General features: G+C 31.5%; 2 protein-coding genes across 2 annotated transcripts; one reads left to right on the top strand and one right to left on the bottom strand.

Annotated features, from left to right (window-relative positions):
• The first annotated feature begins 5961 nt into the window (after window positions 1–5961).
• On the top strand, window positions 5962–7585 carry LOC25480577 (hydroquinone glucosyltransferase). The gene has a single exon (XM_013586959.3). It carries the CDS (start codon window positions 6007–6009, stop codon window positions 7420–7422), a length of 1416 nt encoding a protein of 471 aa, XP_013442413.2. The 5' UTR covers window positions 5962–6006; the 3' UTR covers window positions 7423–7585.
• Window positions 7586–16273: 8688 nt separating this feature from the next.
• Window positions 16274–18216, bottom strand: LOC25480578 (hydroquinone glucosyltransferase). The gene has a single exon (XM_013586960.3). The coding sequence runs from the start codon at window positions 18145–18147 to the stop codon at window positions 16723–16725; it is 1425 nt and encodes a 474-aa protein (XP_013442414.1). The 5' UTR covers window positions 18148–18216; the 3' UTR covers window positions 16274–16722.
• Between the last annotated feature and the right edge of the window lie 1852 nt (window positions 18217–20068).

Genomic DNA, 20068 nt, shown 5'->3' with positions numbered 1-20068 from the left:
ACATTGCATTATCAAGAAAACATGCCCACACAAATAAATCATAGTATTCACCATCACACATCAACATGATTATCAATAATCAACAATGTCATTCAACATCAACTATATCATATAGTTTCACCATTCCAAACAATTCTCATATCCCAAGTAAGAGAACATACAACATCTCATGACAAATATCATATCCAACATATAACCATTCAACATCAACTATCACATATAGTTTCACCATTCAAGCATTCCTTACATTCTAAGTAAGATATCATACACATCTCATGATAAACATCATATTCAATACAATCATTCATTCATACAACTTCACTTAGTCATACAAGAATAATCTCAATAACTCACAAGACAATTTGCTTAAGAAACATTTCCAACAAAAATCCAAAACATGTGGCAAACGGCCAACATTGACAATTTTTAAAGCTAGACAACTTATTTAAGTTTGAAATCCTACAATTCAATCTTAATCAATCATGTAGTCAAGGACTTAAGCCACTTACAAACTATTAGAAATTAGTTCAAAGGGTAGCTCAAGTTCGTACGAGAAAAACCAAGACAAAACGACATTTAGCTCAAAACCCGTTTTCACCGATTCAACTCCGCCCAAAATATTTCTTAAACCATGAACACATTCACATTCCCAAATACATAAATGCATGCTCAATTATTCACTCTAATTACTTCATTAAACACAATATCAAGTTTGGAAAAGTTCCACGGCTCATAGAGAAAGTTATGATAAGTTTTCACAAAAATCCACATGACCCATGTGTAGTAATTTAATCATATCTCAAGTTCTAAAAATCATTTGGACGTCAAACCAATGCCATTAGAAAGCTAACAAAATTATCTACAACTTTCATGTTTACACCAAAGTCCAATTCAAAACAGAAACGTGTGAAAAAGACACAAGAACGCGAAATCAGAAATGCTGTCAAAAGGCATTTCGCTTAAGCGAACGATTCTTCGCTTAAGCGAACTGCTTACAGTAGCTGTTCGCTTACAGCTCGCTTCCTGTTCGCTTAAGCGAACAGTCATCATTTCTGCATAATTTTTCACGGGTTTGAACCATTTTTCACCCCAAAACCCAAATTTTGATCCCTCAATGCCCAAATGTGTTTCCAGAACATGTTTATAGGTCAATATGACTAAAAAGACTTACAAAGACACAATCAAACTTGAAAACACTTGACATTTGAGCTAACTCTTCATTTTCACCAAAACACCAACACAATTCAGATTCTCATCATCAATCCATGAATATGCATACCCAAGCAATTATTCATCAATCATAATATCAAATAACATTCATAACATCATTTGAACAAGAATCACAACTCAAATTAACAACAACTTAGGAGAAATTCACCACTTTAGCACAATCTTCATAACTTATCATTTGTGCATATATGAACATGTAATTTCACCAACAATTATACAACTAACATCAATTCATGGATACAAACATAACATCACAGCAAGAGCACGAATTTAGCATGAATTGTTCATCAACCCATTTTCATACAACATGAGAAAATGCAAAATTACACATGATTATGATAATAACTAACCCCCTTACCTTTGAAGATGATTATATCTAACCCCTTGCTTCAATTCAGCTCCTAGTCACCCACTTGATTCTTAAAGCTTCCATTCAACCCTCTTGCTCTTCTCTACCTCTCCTTCTCTCTATGAAAATTATTTTGTGAAAATGAATACAATTCTAAGACAACCCTAGTGTTATCCCCCTTAATGGGCTTAACTCAAAATGCTAATGGGCCTAACCCATTCTAACACAATTCAAAAGTTTCTATACACTCGACGGTAATTACTAACGACGGTAAAATATAACCAACGGTTACTAACGGTAAAAACTAATCACTCCACTAGTAACTTAGTAAAATAAGGGTCCTCACCAATTAATAAAATAATTCTCATCAAAATTACCATTCAACCCTTATCCGCCAAATGACCAAAATACCCTTCTAATACGGTAATCCATTTAAATGCAATCAATAACAATAAAATACACACAATCACAATTAATCACATACAATCACATAATAAAAGTAATTAAATAAAACTAGCTAAAAATCAGGCTGTTACACAACGTACTTCGTACAATGATTTTTCCAAACTGTCTCAGGTTAGGCCAATTGTTTAATTTATAAACTTAGTCAATGTCTGCTTTTTTTATGCACAAACATGGTTTGAGTTTTTTTACGCACAAATTAAAAATACATATTGCATAATTCTTTATTTCATGTGCATAATATGTGTTAGGAAACATACTGTATCACTATTTGGAAAACAACTAAATTCAATCCTAACCAGTTTGGATTGTATTATGAGAGTTGCACCAAATGTTCGAAGACATCAATGTCAAATGGTGCTAGCTATATATGCACATGCGGAAGTGATGCTTAATTTCCATTTATTTCAACAATGTTAATTGGTCAACGGGGTACATATATGTACATGCATGCATTTATCTAGACTTTATAGGAAGATAAATTAGAAGTCATGCTACATTTTCTTTAACTTAAAATCAGTTATGCTACCTTTATTTTATAAATTATATTTAACTATATTTGCATACATCTTATCCATGTAAATATGCATTAGACTAATATTGTAGTTATTTTCCTGTTTATCATTTTCCAAACGAGGTGTCAAGAACAATTCTTAAAGGTAAGCGCAAAACAATCACTCTCATTGATGACCAGACACAGAGACAATACAATTATCACCTCATTACCGTTGATATAGCAAGCTATGAAAATTACTTGGGTGGGTAGTGGTTCAATTTCTGCAAATAACGAGTGATGGAAGAAGGTGGTAAGCTCATCTTTGATCTCGAAAAGTCACAGAAGAACTTGCAAATTCGAGTTATTCCAAAGTAGATTTTTGTTGTTGAACTATTTGAACTTCTACTATTTTGACGTATCGCTTTGGACTGCAGTCGTAAACTATCTTGACTTTGGGATGTCATATGTTCTTTTCATTGTCTCGTGTAAATAATGGCAAAAATCCCTTTTTGGTTAGTCTATGAAACTTGCAATCTCTTTTATAAACCTAACTATTATGTAACGTTAATCTGATCATTGTTGGTTCCTTCATTGGTTCCAATTAGTATCATGTTAATTGCAATGTTGTTTGAACAAAATAAAACATGCTCTTTTCCTACAATAAATCTTTATAATGCTTTGGTAAATGTTTTAGAAATGTACATATATATAACTTCTAAATAACACTGCAATTTGTTTTATACCTAGCACTTCTCAAATGAGATATCAATGACATTTCTAAAAGGAACATAGAAAACAATCACACTCATCTACAAACAGGCTCAAAAAAGGTATAAGTGTCGCTTGATAACGGCAAAGAGAGCAAGTTACAAAAAATACTTAGGCGGTCAATGGTTCAAATTTTGCCGAGAACATATGTTAGAGGTAGGTGATAAGTTAATTTTTTATCTAGAGCAGCCATCTAAAAATATGCACGTTCAAGTCGTTTCCAAATAAAGATTTGGTGTTCATGATTCGCAATTTCAAGAGATCACCTTAACTCTAATCCTATACTAGATTATCTTCACTCACCGATGCTACTTCTTTGTTTGATTTCATTTGATGTAAATATGGGTATCAATCATTTTTTGGAAACTCTATAACAACAACACTCTTTTTTATAAGTTTGGATAATATGTAAATTCACACATCATTGATTCCTTTATTGGTTCCAATTGTTTTCATCCTAAATATTATGTCAATTCCTAATTTCATAAACTGATTATATGCTCTCTTAATCAACTGATACATATTTTATGATGAATCACAATGTTCCGTTGTTTTAACATCTCTTCTTTCGAATTTTTTTTTATCGAATACGTTATTGAACTCGTGCGAAGTACGGATTTGTAACTAGTTTTGGTATATAAAAGGTAATCACGAAGAAGAATGGGAGGGGAATATCCTAGAAATTCCTAGATAAAAGGTGAGAAAGATGATGTGGTGGTGTTGTTGTTATGTTGTTATGGGTTTGAGTTTGATGATGAAATGTTAATGGATAAGTGAGAATGTGTGAGCATGGATTAAAATGAGGAGTTTGTTATTGTTGTGGGTTCTTGAACGAATTTGATGAAGGATAAGAGAGAATATGATCATGATGTTGTTTATGTTGCAGTAGAAGGGTTGAATTTGTGAGTTGGGTTAAAGTCAATTTCGTTTCTACATGAGTTTGGGTTTCTTTGAATTTTTGAAGATGAAGATTAAAAGGGTTTGTGAAATAGTGTTTATGGGCATAAAAGATGAAGATTGATTATTTTCTTCAATCTATTTTTTTTAAATAAGTATAATAAATAAATAAATAAGCTATAGAGAAAATGAAGTAAAAAAAAATGAAAAATGAAATTAATTTTACCATACGCCACACAAGCAAAATTACATAGTTAGTGTGTCACGTCAGCGTTTTTGGACCATCAAATAGTATTAAAATAAAATACCAAAGAATCTTTATATTATTAGGTTAAAATCTAATTTTTTTTACAGGGATAAACGGATAAACCAGAACTCGCATCCCAAAGAAAGGTACGTTGCAACCATTTCACAAACAAACGGAAATACAGGCAAATGGTAAAGGAACGTGTACAATATGACTCATAGTCTTTGAGTTTTTTTTATGACTGATTGTTGATAATGATAAATAATTGATTCAAATTATTAATAAAAAAAAAGATTGTTGATAATGATAAAATAGATATAATGTTTAATTGCATATGCACTTACATCACCATGTAACAGTCAAAGTAATGAACAAAGAGAAGATAACTTTTGCCTCTGATGGTATCCTTTACGCAGAAGACTTGCATGTTACTCAAAAAATACACGTTGAAGACTTGCATATAATTTACTACCAACACATTTTTTAATAATAAAAAATGTTTAAACAAAGTTGAACTTGAGTTGTCACCTAAAGTATTTTGAGATATATTTTTATATTTTCCATCAAGAGATACTCAAACAAGCAGCCAAATATTGTCCCAAATCTTTGTAGACATGAGTTGAACTCTGACCAACTTTTCTTTATTTTTTTTTAACAGTAAAATTTTATTAAAAAACTTGATCCCTACCCAAGATAAATAGAGACTTAATTTTTCAAATTACTTTATATAACTATAGAGATTAATTTTTGTCAAGAAAAATAGAGATTAGTTAATCGTATAAAATATTTGCCGCGTTCCAAAATTACCGACTATTTTTGTGAAAAAATCGTCCCAAAATAACTATGCCGTTCAAGTTTCGATACAACATTAATTAAGATTTTTTAATTGTATATTATAATTAATACTACTTTTCTAAAGGATACGGTTAATAGGAGATGATAACACATGTTAAAGCACCAAAAATAAAAAATTTGCATTGAAAAATATGCCAATTTATTTCAATAAAGATGAAAATTAATTTTCATAGAAATATAATTAATATCACTTGTATCACTCATAGTTTAATATCTTCCACTTGCATTTATGATAAATTTAACTATAGCAATACATGATGAAGATATTTTGATAAAAGTATTTCTCTTTTTATTTAAACATACCCCCGCATCCTAAAATATAAACAAAAATTTCAAATACAACAATTTACGTTGACTCATTTTTTATTACATTTTGAGACGGAGAGAATATTTCTTAATATCATTTTTTATAAATATATTCAACTAAAAATATCAAGCATGCCATAAGAAAAGTTTGTATTCCTCTCTCAAAAAAGAAAAGTCGGTATTATCCAGCGCTTTTTCAACAATGTAAACAAAAAAATTTAATAATTTTCAACTACCATGTAAACAAAAATATTTAATAATTATGTCGTATGATTTTTGTTTTCTATTTTGAGGAAAATTATGTCATACGAAATTGACCAACACTTATTTCCCTATATATAAAAAAACTCATATCTATGTAAACATAACAAAATCACTTACAACTTCCTCACAAAAATGGCAAAAACAATTCACATAGCTGTTATTCCAAGTCCTGGTTTCAGCCACTTAGTCCCAATAGTTGAATTCTCCAAAAGATTAGTCACAAATCACCCAAATTTTCATGTCACTTGCATCATTCCCTCACTTGGTTCACCACCAGATTCATCAAAATCATACCTTGAAAAAATTCCACCAAACATAAACTCAATTTTTCTTCCACCAATCAACAAACAAGACTTACCTCAAGGAGTATATCCAGCAATCCTTATTCAACAAACTGTTACACTCTCTCTACCATCAATTCATCAAGCTTTGAAATCTTTGAGTTCAAAAGCACCTTTAGTTGCTATAATTGCTGATTCTTTTGCATTTGAAGCACTAGATTTTGCAAAAGAGTTCAATTCTTTGTCTTATTTTTACTTCCCTACTTCGGCTAATGTATTATCGTTTATTTTACATTTGCCAAAACTTGATGAAGAGGTTTCATGTGAATTCAAAGATTTACAAGAACCTATAAAGTTACAAGGATGTGTACCAATTAATGGTATTGATCTTCCAACACCAACAAAGGATAGATCAAGTGAAGCTTACAGAATGTTTCTTCAACGTGCAAAAAGTTTTTACTTTGTTGATGGAATCTTGATTAACAGCTTCTATGAGTTAGAATCAAGTGCTGTAGAAGCATTGAAACAAAAGGGTTATGGAAATATCAGTTATTTTCCTGTAGGACCCATTACACAAATAGGATCAAGTAACAATGATGTTGTTGGTGATGAACATGAATGTTTGAAATGGTTGAAAAACCAACCACAAAATTCTGTTTTGTATGTTTCTTTTGGAAGTGGTGGAACACTTTCTCAAAGACAAATCAATGAGATAGCTTTTGGTTTGGAATTGAGTGGTCAAAGATTCATTTGGGTTGTGAGGGCACCAAGTGATTCAGTCAATGCAGCTTATCTTGAATCTACAAATGAAGATCCTTTGAAATTTTTGCCAGAAGGGTTTCAAGAAAGGACCAAAGAAAAAGGTTTCATTTTGCCATCATGGGCACCTCAAGTTGAAATACTTAAACATAGTTCAGTTGGTGGATTTTTAAGTCATTGTGGTTGGAATTCAGTTTTGGAGAGTATGCAAGAGGGGGTGCCAATAGTAGCTTGGCCTTTATTTGCAGAACAAGCAATGAATGCTGTTATGTTATGTGATGGTCTTAAAGTGGCAATAAGGTTGAAATTTGAAGATGATGAGATTGTGGAAAAGGATAAAACTGCAAATGTGATTAAGTGTTTGATGGAAGGGGAAGAAGGTAAAACAATGCGTGATAGAATGAAGAGTTTAAAAGATTATGCTGTTAATGCAGTAAAAGATGAAGGTTCTTCAATACAGAATCTGTCTCAGTTGGCTAGTCAATGGGAAAGTTTTGGTGGGATTTAAGAAAATAAATGTTGTTCTGATTTCTTAAAGTTGTTTTTGTTTTGAGGTTTCTAGTTACGTGTGTTTTGATTGTTTTGTTTTGACATGGATAAATTCCATAATTGTTTTTGTAATATAATGTTTTAGAGATCTCTGCGACATAATTATCGTTGTTTTCGGGTTATATTTAGTCCGTCTTAATTAAAATTGTTTGAATTTTGGATTTTCAAACTGACATATTTGAATTTTTAAATTATATTTTGTAAAAGAATTTTCATTTATCGAAGTTGTTATTAGGTTGAGTCATGATCAGGTCGTTCTCTTTAATACGTTTTGTGCCATTGTTTAAAATTGTGCAAGACAGATATCAACCACGCCGCCTCTAGTATAAAACAAACTCAGGTACAACTGTGAGATTAACTACTGCACCGTAGAAAATTGTTGGAGAATTACACCCTTAAATATGTCTATTAAGGCCACTCAAATTTAATATTGAAACCACTAAAATATGGTATTGTGACCATTCTATTATAGCATTGTGCATTCAAATATGGTGTTAGCATTAGGCATGGCAATGGGGCGGAGTGGGAACGGGTTTTGTCTTCCTCATCCCATCCCATATACTTATCCATTACCCTACCTATACCCAACGAGGGTGGGCAATTAAATATCATCCCCATCCTCAATGGGCTCGGGTATTCCCATCTTGTCCCCGCAGTGAATCAATTTTTTATTTTTATTTTAAAAAAAAAAAGAGTTTTTTAAGCTTTAATGGTAATATTGTAATGCATTATCCAACAATTTTCCCTCATTTTAGCATTTCATTACCAAATAATTTGGTTGCTTTTTTAACTATCAATGAAAGTTATTAAATCATGACAATTATCAAATCAAATAACATGGCATATAATTATCAACCTCCTAAACAAAAACAAACAAGTGACATTTCTACATTCGGGTAGGGTTTGAGTATGGGTTCGGGGTGGGTACATATATCCCAGTTATCCGTCCTGTACCCGTATTTTGAAATCGGGGAAAACCCAAACTCATACCCAAACCCAGTCAAATCGGAGTTGGTTTGGGCGGGTACTGTAACGCCCACTTTCGTTTAATTAATTATTTAATCGAGTTTAGACGAGTTATATTATATTTATATAATATATGTGTGAATTTTGTTGATTTATGACGGTTTAGATGATTTGGATGATTTTGATGTGTTTTGATGATTTGATGAGATTATGAGACTTATTTTATTGTTAAATAAATAAAATAAGATTTGAAAATAAAATAAAATATTTAGTCGAGAGCTGTTTTGAGATTTTAGAGAGTTTTCGGGGAGAAAGGGAGACAAGATAAGATATTAGGAAGAGATATAAAAAGGAAAGGCCTAGTCTTAGAAAAATTAGTACGACGACTGTTTTTGGAGAAAAGGAGGAAAAGCCAAGAGAAAAGAGAATCACCTAGGGGAAAGCTGCGATTTCTGCAAAACAAGGTAAGGGTGAGACTAATGATTCAATAATATTGATTCTTATGATCAATTAACAAAGTTAGGATTGAATTAGAAAAGTTTTGAAATTAGGGTTAATCGGAGAATTTGATGATCCGATGATGTTTAAATGTTAGATTGTTGTAGAAAATGTCCCTTGACCTTAGATTATGCTTAGAATGAATTCTGGAACTGAGATAGGGCTTAGAACCAAGAGATTAGATGAATTTTTGAAGAAAACTTCATTCCGCCCGAGCCAACATTCATCGCTCGCCCTGGCGAACGATGATCCTCGCCTTGCGAGTTACATGTCGTAGCTCGCCACAGCGAGCAACCTTACTCGCCCTGGCGAGCATGACCAGAGAGCATGTTGATTTTCGTATTTTGGACTTTTGAGTTGAACTTTAGATGCTTTTGAGTACCTTTAGATGTCTACTAAAGATTAGAGGATGATTTAGAACAAGATTGAACCTGGAACAACCGTAGTTGGAAACCTGGCCTGTACTCGCCATGGCGAGCAGATGCTCTCGCCTCGCGAGCACTTCCAGAACTGAGTGCTTTTGAGATTGCCGTGACTTGAGTTGATTGAATTGATTAGGAATGGAACTTTAGGTAGTAATGTGACCTATTTAAGATGTTAACTGAGATATGTGAATCTGTTATGAATTGTTAAGCTGTTTGTAATGTGATTTAATGATTAAATGCATTACTTGATTTATTCTTGAATAACCTTGAAGTTGTTGAAAATGAAATTGTTGTTATCGAATTATAATGCTGTTGTGATCTGATTATGTTGCTGCTGTTATTTAACTAAGTTGCATGAGTCATTATAAGATGAATAGATGTTGTTGAGCTCCAAATTATTGGATGCATATTGAGATGTTGATTAAGATTGTTTTAGATTGATTGAGTCCATGCATTAGCATACTTGTTGGGGGCTCATGCCCTGAAGCTTTGTCCTCACCACGATGCCTTAATAGTATATTAATACTATGATTGTTGGGGGCTCATGCCCTGATTGGTACCACATGCATAAAGAGGTTTAGATTTGCATTGTCGCATTTGTCGAATCAAAGAATGTTATGTTATTGATGATGATTGAATGATGTGATTAATTGATGATTGTTTATCAAAGATGCAATGATGTTAAGATTGTTTATGTTGTTAATTATGATTTTGAATTATATTGATTAATGTTATTGTGTTATGAAATCTCACCCCTTCTGCTTGAAAATGTTGCTCTTCGTATGAGTAACTTGCAGGTGATCGTGCTTAGTGTGCAGTTTGCTGTCGTGAGTGGCCTTGCCTCACTGTGTCGTCTAGGTCGCTCTGATACGTAACGGGATGGGGTTCTATGATATGCATGCTTCATTCTCTTACGTGAACAATTATGATATTTTATGATGTTGAATATTTAATTGAGATATTTTGATGGAGCCTACGTGCCAAAATGATTTATGGATTTCGAATTAATTTCCGCTGCAATGCTTAAGATATTTTGTTGAAAGTTAAATTGTTATTTAACTGATTTTTGGAATATGTTTGAATGTGATATCCCGTTTATGATGTTTACTCTGATAAATGTTTAGAAATTTTCATATTGGGAAAACGGGGTGTTACAGGTACCCATGGACACGGGTTTTGTTGTCATGCCTGGTTAGCATCATTCTAACTTTTAACATCTTCAAACCTCAATATGGTATTTCAAACACTCAAATTTGGTGCTAATACCATTCTAACATCTAACTTCTTTAATAATCGAAGAAGAATTTATTTTTAAGATCATTCTTAATTTTCGAAGGGACATTTTACGTTCATTTTTCATTCAAACTTCACAAACAATCACACCAATTTAATCTCATGAACATATAAATATAAATAAACATTTATGAAGTGAATTTAAATATGTGTCAACAATAATCACTCATCAATTCTAGGGGTGAGCATCGGTCGGCTTCGGTCGAGTTGGGCCCACAAAACCTCATGCGAGGTGAAACCTACGAGATAATATTTAGACCCATTTCCGTCCGTCAAGAGCAACAGTTTAATCTTTACAGTTGGAAACGGTGGCGGGTTTAACGGTTCGGTTAGTTCGGTTTGGCAAGTTTCTCTCCTGAAACAATATGAAAGATGAGGAGAAACATTTTCAAATGAAGGTAATTTTTTTAGTGAAGTTACACTTTATGAGATTATTCTCACCATTGTTGAATCAAGAATTGATTAATATCAAGAACCTTAAATGGAAAATGGTGATGGGAGAAAGAAGAGTAAGTTTGGATATGCAAAAGGCTCAATAATTAGGAGATTGCCTCTTATCTTTTTTTGTTTCATTCCATAGTTGCATATGGAAACGTGCAATAATAATTTGTGCATGGATAAAATTGAATATAGTTTTAGGTAGCACTTTTATTATTTAAATGAATAGATTAAAAAAATCGACACCTAAATAATGATATAAAAAAAAGAAGTATAATTATGTTGGATTAGTACGAAATTGTGATGGGTGAGAGAATTAAAGAATGTGAAAAGGAAAAAAGAATTCTTCATATTGTTTTCTGTTTAAGGTAAAAATACGAAAAAACGTATATGATAGTATTTGTTTCTTGTTATGCAAAAACGCCAGCTGAAATTAATGTGACTGTACACACTACACACAAGGCATGCCACTCTCATTGTGTCTGAGAATTTGTTAGAAACAAACTTGCAAATTGCAACAGCGGTGGTGCAACCTTTCTTTCCACTGTCACTCTTACTCTTGTCTCCATATTCCAAGTAACAAACTTAGTTTTTCCTTTTTTCTCTTCATTCTAAGTCTGTGTTTGGTTACCTGGTGAAAAAGCTAAAACGTACGTCCATCATCTCAAAAGCGATTTTGCTGTGTTTGGTTCTCCTTCACCTCGTTGCCGTCATCGTACGTTTTGCTCTCCAAAATCAATTTTGGGTGAAGCTCTACTTACTAGCTTCTGGAAATCGATTTTCTAAACCGTACTTTTGTTTCAGTCAACTTCTCTCTATTGTGGGTATTGCTATGACATTATTCCTCCATAGCTGTGTGTAGATTGGCGGTGTGTTGAAGACGAACAAGTCAGCAACGGAATCAGGAACAAAGTAAGGAGAAAGAGAGATATATTGGGCAAATCTTTTTTAATCAAACGGTTAATAATATATCCTCTCAAACTCATAAATTTATCATTTTTTTTTTGAAAAAAAATTATCATTTTTTATTGTCAAATATAAATTTATCATTTTAACTTTATATATTTTCTCCTTAAAAAAAAAAAACAACTTTATATATTTTCACCGTATATATAACCCATTATATATACACACATTTCTTAAAAAAAAAGGATACGCACATTTTTTTTAGTAAATAATAAACATGTTGTAACCAAACAATAATACACATGTTAAAATCCATTTTGGTCATTTACACATTCAAAATCAATTTTGACATAAATATTTAAACAACATATTTTATACAAATCACTTTTGTTTTGAAGTATCCAAACATAAATTAATTAAGGCTTAAATATTGCACTCGTTCCTGCAAATATGGTCCGTTTAAGTTTTGGTCCTTATAAAATAAAAATTCAGAAATCAATCCCCGCAAAATTTTTTGTTTTTGAAAATAGTCCCTTTCCAGGGACCAAAAACTACCAAATGGGTTCAATCAGCGTGCGCCACGTATTGGTGACTTGTCATGACTTAAATGGGCCCAGGGGTATTTTTAAAAAGACAGATTTTTTTGCGGGGACTGATTTCTGAATTTTTATTTTACAAGGACCAAAACTTAAACGGGCCATATTTGCAGGGACGAATCCAATATTTAAGCCATTAATTTACACTACACTCAATTTTAACTAAAATCAATTCTGCAAAATCAATTTAATCAAAATCAATTATGACAACCGCAAAACCAAACACACACTAACTTTTACAGCACTACTAAAAAATAAAAAATTAATGAGGGAAATTTAGTGAGGGAAAACGTGAAATCCCTCTCTAATTCTGTCACTAAACTTTGCGACTAAGGATTTTGTGAAGAATTTCATTTTTTCCGTCACTAATTTTCCTCGTTAATTTTACTTTTTCTAGTATTGCAGGTTCATCACTACTCTTTTCTTCTTTCATTTTCAAAACTAAAAACTATTACCGTTTTTACTCATCTCCACTTTGTTTTTTTTAACTTTTGATGTTGTTTTGTTCTTTCAGCTCTGCATTTGCTTGTTTCTCTTGATTCACAGTTTAGCTTCATTCACCAGTTTGGTTCAAACTTCAAACCCATCCATCACTACTCTTTTATTCATTTACTTTTAGATATATATAATTTTTTTTTTTTAAACTTTTTTTTTGATTTTTTTCTTTCTGTATCAACACTAGAACAGAAGACAATGAAAATGCTAGTTTAGATCTTAGATGATGATGATGATGACATCATGATATGTTATTATAATGATGTATCATTTTGGGCTTTTATATGTGTTTAGTCGTGCATATAGGAGTTATTAAAAAATTGGTCCTGTTTCCTTAATTTTGGCATTTTGTCCTACCAAAATTTAATCGCTTGAAAATTGGTCCCTCCACCCAGTTAATTACTGCCCATCACTGTAATTACAAACATAAAATTACAAATATACCCTTGTAATTAGTGACATGGCAGTGATTAAGTGAACCGAGAGACCAATTTTTAAGTGATTAAATTTTGACAGGTAAAATGCCAGAATTGAAGAATACAGGGATCAATTTTTAAATAACATCTGTTTGCAAGGACTAAATACATATAAAAGCCTATCATTTTGTTTCTCCATTTGCTTGTTTCTATACATTTCTTTTGAATGATTTTGAACTTTTCCTAATTACAAAAGAATGATTGATTATTTGTTACTAAATCACGGAATCATGTATATGTTTCCTCTACAACTTACATGCATTTTAAAGAACACCATTTTTTACATCAAAATTTGGATGTCAAAATATTATTTATGTTATTAAAAAGTTAGGGTTGACTCAAGAGTAAGAGTAAGAGTAAGACCACTGAGGTAAATTTTTTCTCAAAATAAAATATTGAGTAAAAAAGTCTCATACTTTACAATTTTCATAAAATAAAATAATTTTTATTTGAAATAAATATTATTTCTAAAACGATTAAATGAGAAGGTTACATTAATTTAATGAATTATTTTTTCTAAAATATATAAAAATTAAAATTTAAAAAATAATTAGAAGTTTTAATAAAATATTATGATTTATAAAAAATAAAATAAAATAAAAAATCATCTTAAAATCTGTCTTAGACTTTTCAATATGTGTTTAGGCCTTACATGTCAAAGGCATCATGATTTCATAATTTTTATTTAGACATTTATACCAAGAAGGAAAATAACTGAAAGTAAAATAGTTATAATAGGTTTAGCCGTTTATTTTTGTTCTAATTTAACCAAAATAAATACAAGAGGATCTTTAAAATAGCGGTGAGCATCGGTCGGCTTCGGCCCATAAAACCTCATGCGAGGTGAAAACCGACGAGATAATATTTAGACCCATTTCCATCCTTCAAGAGCAACAGTTTGGTCCGTTTGCGGTTGAAAACGGTGGCGGGTTTAACGGTTCAGTTAGTTCGGTTTGGCAAGTTGCTCTTCTGAAACAATATAGTGTATGTTTGGTTCTACTTTGGATAGAATGAATTATGATAGAATTGATATTGAAAGAATTGATTTATGTTTGGATACAATAATGCATAATTGATTAAACAAACTGAATGTTGTTTGGATAGTTTTGATCAAAATTGATTTTAAATGTATAATTACTAAAATGGACATAGCTAAATACAAATAAATGGACATAGTTGAATGTATATGTAGAACAATACTAAATGTAGATATATTATTTATTCTAAATAATTTAAAAAACAATAAATACGACCATTAAACCAATTTTATTTTACATAATATTTGTTCATATATTTTATATTTTTTGATAAAATATATTAAAATAATATTAGAGTTAGTTGACAAAAATCATAAAACTTAGCATAAAATAAAGGTTAAAAAAAATACAGTAAACTTGAAAGGAAACACCGTAAAGAAAAATTCAAAACTTGGTAACTCATGAAATTAAATACGAAGCAAAAAGAAGGAGAATTGATAAAGGGCAATAAAGAAAAATAATAGATTGTAATAATCAAAATATAAAATTTATTGGAGAATTGATTCTAGCTAACTCAAAAGTTAGGAATTGTAGCTTCATCCAGAATTGTTTTTGAAGATGAGAATTGATTTTGAGAAGCTGAACCAAACATGTTGGAATTGTAAGTTTTCACTTTTGAAACTACCAGAAATGCTTTTGAAAGGTATAGAAGCTGAACCAAACACACTCATAAAAGATGAGGATAAACATTTTGAAATGATGGTAATTTTTTTAATGAAGTTACACTTTATGAGACTATTTTCACCATTGTTGAATCAAGAATTGATTAATATTAAGAACCGTAAATGAAAAATGGTGATGGGAGAAAGAAGAGTAAGTTTGAATATGCAAAAGGCTCAACAATTAGAGGACTCTCCACCCTTATCTTTCTTTTTTGTTTCATTCCATAGTTGCATATGGATTTAGAAGAAAGGTTGGTTGAGAACTTTAAAGGAGAGAGAAGAAAAATAGTATAAATGACTCTAAAAGGTAAATGCCAATGAATTTTACTGAAGATATAAAAGAATAAATAAATTAATGAGTGGTTGGTAGTAAATAATAATTATTTTTTTAAGTGATATACCAAATATTTTTAAATAGTTTAGCATCTCTTTTTATTGAGTTGTTTAATAATCTGTAGCTACAAAGCTAATACGTGTAGCTTGTAAAAGCCTTTAATTGTGGGCATCCAGATGCAACTGGATTATTATACAAAGCATCCATATGTTCGGTCGGTCATGGGTATGACGGTTTTGGATTTGCAAAACCCGTGTCCAACCGTATGACCTCACATGGAGTTTTTTTTTTCCCCGACATCCGCTTTAACCCGACCCGTATGACCCACGGTTTACTCGGATACTTCAGTATTTGGGCAGGTCCGAATTACATGCTCAACTATAATCAATTCATGATTTACACTCAAATAAGCAAAAATCACCACAACTATGAAATTTAAGAACATAACATCACAATTTCATGAAGATTATCATACCCATAAATTCACTTGAATTAGGAGCACGAATTTCATCATTCAAAAATCACAAAAGTCACAATTAACATAAAAACATTTAAACTCATAATTGTAAATAAGAGATTATACCTTAACTCAAGTGTGTATTTACTTTGCAATATATGTCATATTTATAGGATACAAATGTGGTAAGTTACAAGTACATGAAAAACCATAAGACTAAGAGCCAATAACAATGAATTATAGACATTCACTCATATGAGTTAATGAACATAAAAAGTCTTAGGACGAAAATGGACATCCACATCACATTAATATTATTCATAACATCAATTTATTTAAAATCAATTACTATATTTTTTTCATAGGCCAAGAGATATGTGATGCATCAAGGTGAATCGAAAAGACTACCCTCATTCTATACCGCTTACTCATAATATGTAATTAAAAAAGGAAAATATAAAAAAAAAAGGGCGCCAAACCAACAACCTAAGATAAGATAAGACATAAAGAAAGAAAGAAATAAAAAAATATAAGAAAAGTAAAGAAAAATGGCTCTAAAACAGAAGATGATGTTGATCAACTGTCAAATAAGACATAAAGGAGACGCCGCAGTATCATTACCACGAATTAGATTTCCTTTAAAATCAATTATGATCACCGCATAACCAACATAAAACTACAAGTTGGTCCCATTACTTTCCAATCTATTACCAAATTGGCAAATTGCCAAAGTCGAGGACCCATCTTCTTTCAATGCATCAATAGCAGCATCTCTCAACTCTTCAATCCTTTCCCTAATCACATTTCCTTCATCATCCAACATCAACTCTTTAACCACCTTAGCAATTTCATCTCTGCCAACTAATCCATCCTCATTAAACTTTAACCTCATTGCAACCTTAACTCCATCACATAACAAAACAGCATTAATTTTTTGCTCAGCAAACAAAGGCCAAGCAATCATAGGCACACCCAACACTACACTCTCAAGAACTGAATTCCAACCACAATGAGTCAAAAATGCACCAATTGACCCATGACTCAAAATTTGTGTTTGAGGTGCCCAATTAGGTACAACTAATCCTTGTCCTTTAGTTCTCTCTAAAAACCCTTTTGGTAAAAAATTTAAAGGGTCATCATCATTTTTAGCACCAAGATAAGCTTCATTTGATGAATCACTAGGTACTCTTAAAACCCATAAAAACTTTTGACCACTTAATTCCAACCCAAAAGCTAACTCATTAACTTGTTCTTGAGAAAGTGTTCCACCACTTCCAAATGAAACAAACAAAACAGAATTAGTACTTTGATTTTTCAACCACTTCAAACATTCTAAATCTGAATCTGAAACTTTTGTCTCATTACTTGTCCCATTTTGAATAATGGGTCCCACAAGAAAAACAGAATCATTATGTTCTTCTAAGGCTTTCATTGTATTTTCCTCCATTTTCAAGAAACTGTTAACCAAAAACCCATCAGCAAGATTGAATCTTTTGCAACGTTGGAGAATCAAATCATAAGCAAGACTAGACCGATCTTGAAAATGTTCAGGTAAATCAATTCCATGAATAGGTACACAACCTGGAATTTGAATAGCTTCATTGTGATCTCTAAACTCACATGAAATTTCTTCATGAAGTTTTGGAAAATGGATGAAAAGTGAGAGTGTCATTGCTGAAGGAGGGAAATATATGTAAGATAAAAGGTTGAATTCTTTTAGTACTTCGAGTGATTCGTTTGCGAAAGGATCAGTGATTAAAGCAACAAGTGGTGGTGTTGTTGATGAAGAACATAATGAAGAGATTGTGGTATGAAAAGATGGCATGGATTGTGAGACTGCTAGTTGGATTTGGACTGCTGGAGAGAGATTTTGTGGGAGAGATTTTTTGTTGATTGGAGGGAGGAAAGTGTATGTAATATTTGAAGGAAGAGATTTGAGTAATGTGAGGGTTGCTTGGAGAGGTGAATCTATGGTTGGAAAGATGATGGTTATGTGGAAGTGATTATGATGATGAATGAGTTTCTTGCAAAATTCTATGATGGAAGCTTGGTGGCTGAATGCTGGGATTGAAATTGCTGCTATATGAATTGTTTTGGCCATGGAATTGGAATTGAATTTTGAGTTCCAAGTTTTTCAGGGCTATTGGTTTGATAAATTTATGAATATGTGGTTCTATTTATGGCCTGTATGCAAGCCAACTTTGACTAGGAGTTTATATTATTTTAAGTAAAGCCAGAGTTTATAATAGTATTTTCTAGGTCAAATGCATTTAAAGGTCCTTTAAGTTTTTCGTTTTTCTCAAAGTGGTCCTTTAAGTTTCAAAAGTCTCAAACAAGTCTTTTAAGTTTCACAAGTCCCAAACAAGTCCTTTTAGTTTTTGAATCGTTTCAAACAAGTCTTTTTAGAGGATGATGGTGATGATTCAGATGATAGCAACAAAGAACATTATCCATCATTTGCCATGCCTAAAAAGATGAATAATTTTAAGTGGATATTAGGAGCTAGATTTGGTACCAAAGATGAGTTCAAGGAAGGAATTATCAATTATGCTATCTACAATATGACTTGTTTGAAACGATTCAAAAACTAAAAGGACTTGTTTGGGACTTTCAAAACTTAAAAGACCACTTTAAAAAAAACGAAAAACTGAAAGGATCTTTAGATGCATTTGAGCTATTTTCTATTATTTATAGTTTGCTATCAATGGCATTGGACACATAGTTGCATTGCATATAGGACAAGTGTCACACATGTGTCATCATGCCTCTTTTCTTATTGATTAAAAAAGGAGCAATGTTATTTAAACAACTCTTTTTTGTGACAACTTATTGGACAACTAAATTATACAAAGAAATTTAGGCAGTGATACAAAAATCGAAGTAATAGAAAGAGAAAGTAGAAAGACAATATGAATATAAAAAAGAAAGTTCTCATAAAATTGTTAAAAAATGATTGTTCAAATATTATTTATCTAAAAAAAATAATAATATTCGCACAATATTTCTTCCATGAACATTCATTTTAAGGTATCTAATCGTGTTTGTGTTGAAGAACAAAATATTTAGTAGGATGCTGATTAAGCAGAGTTGGTTGTGTGACAGGAATGCAAATAGCAGGATGCAGAGTATTATAATCATGATCGTGGTGTGTCATTCATTTTAGCATTTGGAGCATATTGCTAAACAAATTAATAAGAATGATGAGTGGCATGTTCTTGGTGAAAAAACATGAAATTGAGAACAATAATTCAATAGCATGATACTTGTTTTTCTTTATTTACTTGTACTCAAGGACAGCTAGTGGCATTGTTTATTCTATTTTTCAATAAATTATGTTTGCCTTTCGAAAAAATAAAGATGTATTGTGGTATTTAAAAGTTAGAACATGTGAATTTAACTAAATAGTTTTAAAGTTGATTAAAATTCTCTTTTATTTTTTATTTAAGGTTGCAGGACGATTATTGATGGAGACGGAAGCACAGTTTAGCAAGCGCTAGGTTGCTAAACTTAGAACAATAATAGAACAAGTTTGCAAGCGATAAATTTGTGAAAATAGTGTTTTGGAATCCATCAAAAATTGAGAATTGTTCTATGAAATTTTTATTGAATAAAAAATTGTCTCTTATGCTACCGATGTTAAGCGTAAATAATAGGAAAATAACAAAACTCGAATGGATTGAAAATCTAAACAGAAAACAAAAAAGAGAAATAATAAAATTGGGCCGAATTAATAAAATTTAGTTGTGGGTCTTCAGATAAATTCAGATGGCTTAAAATGCTCATATGAGTTCTACTCGTGGGCCGATTTCCTTTCCGAAAAGGAATATTAATAGTCAATCGAAAATCGGATGTCAAATTGCTGTTATGCTGCAAATTTTAATATTGTTGTAAAATATAGTTGATGCGATTGACAATAATTGTGGTTTCAATACCGTCAAGACCATTAAAACAATGATACTACCTTCACAATTGTAGTTGCAGATCGCAATTTAGAACCGTAATCAAAGTAGTGCTATCACAAG

The sequence above is a fragment of the Medicago truncatula genome, chromosome 7 (genome assembly GCF_003473485.1).
Source record: "Medicago truncatula cultivar Jemalong A17 chromosome 7, MtrunA17r5.0-ANR, whole genome shotgun sequence".
In the NCBI taxonomy this organism is placed as follows: Eukaryota; Viridiplantae; Streptophyta; class Magnoliopsida; order Fabales; family Fabaceae; genus Medicago; species Medicago truncatula.
The sequence above is the reverse complement of the archived record's forward strand: the minus strand, read 5'-3'. Positions and strand labels throughout refer to the sequence as shown.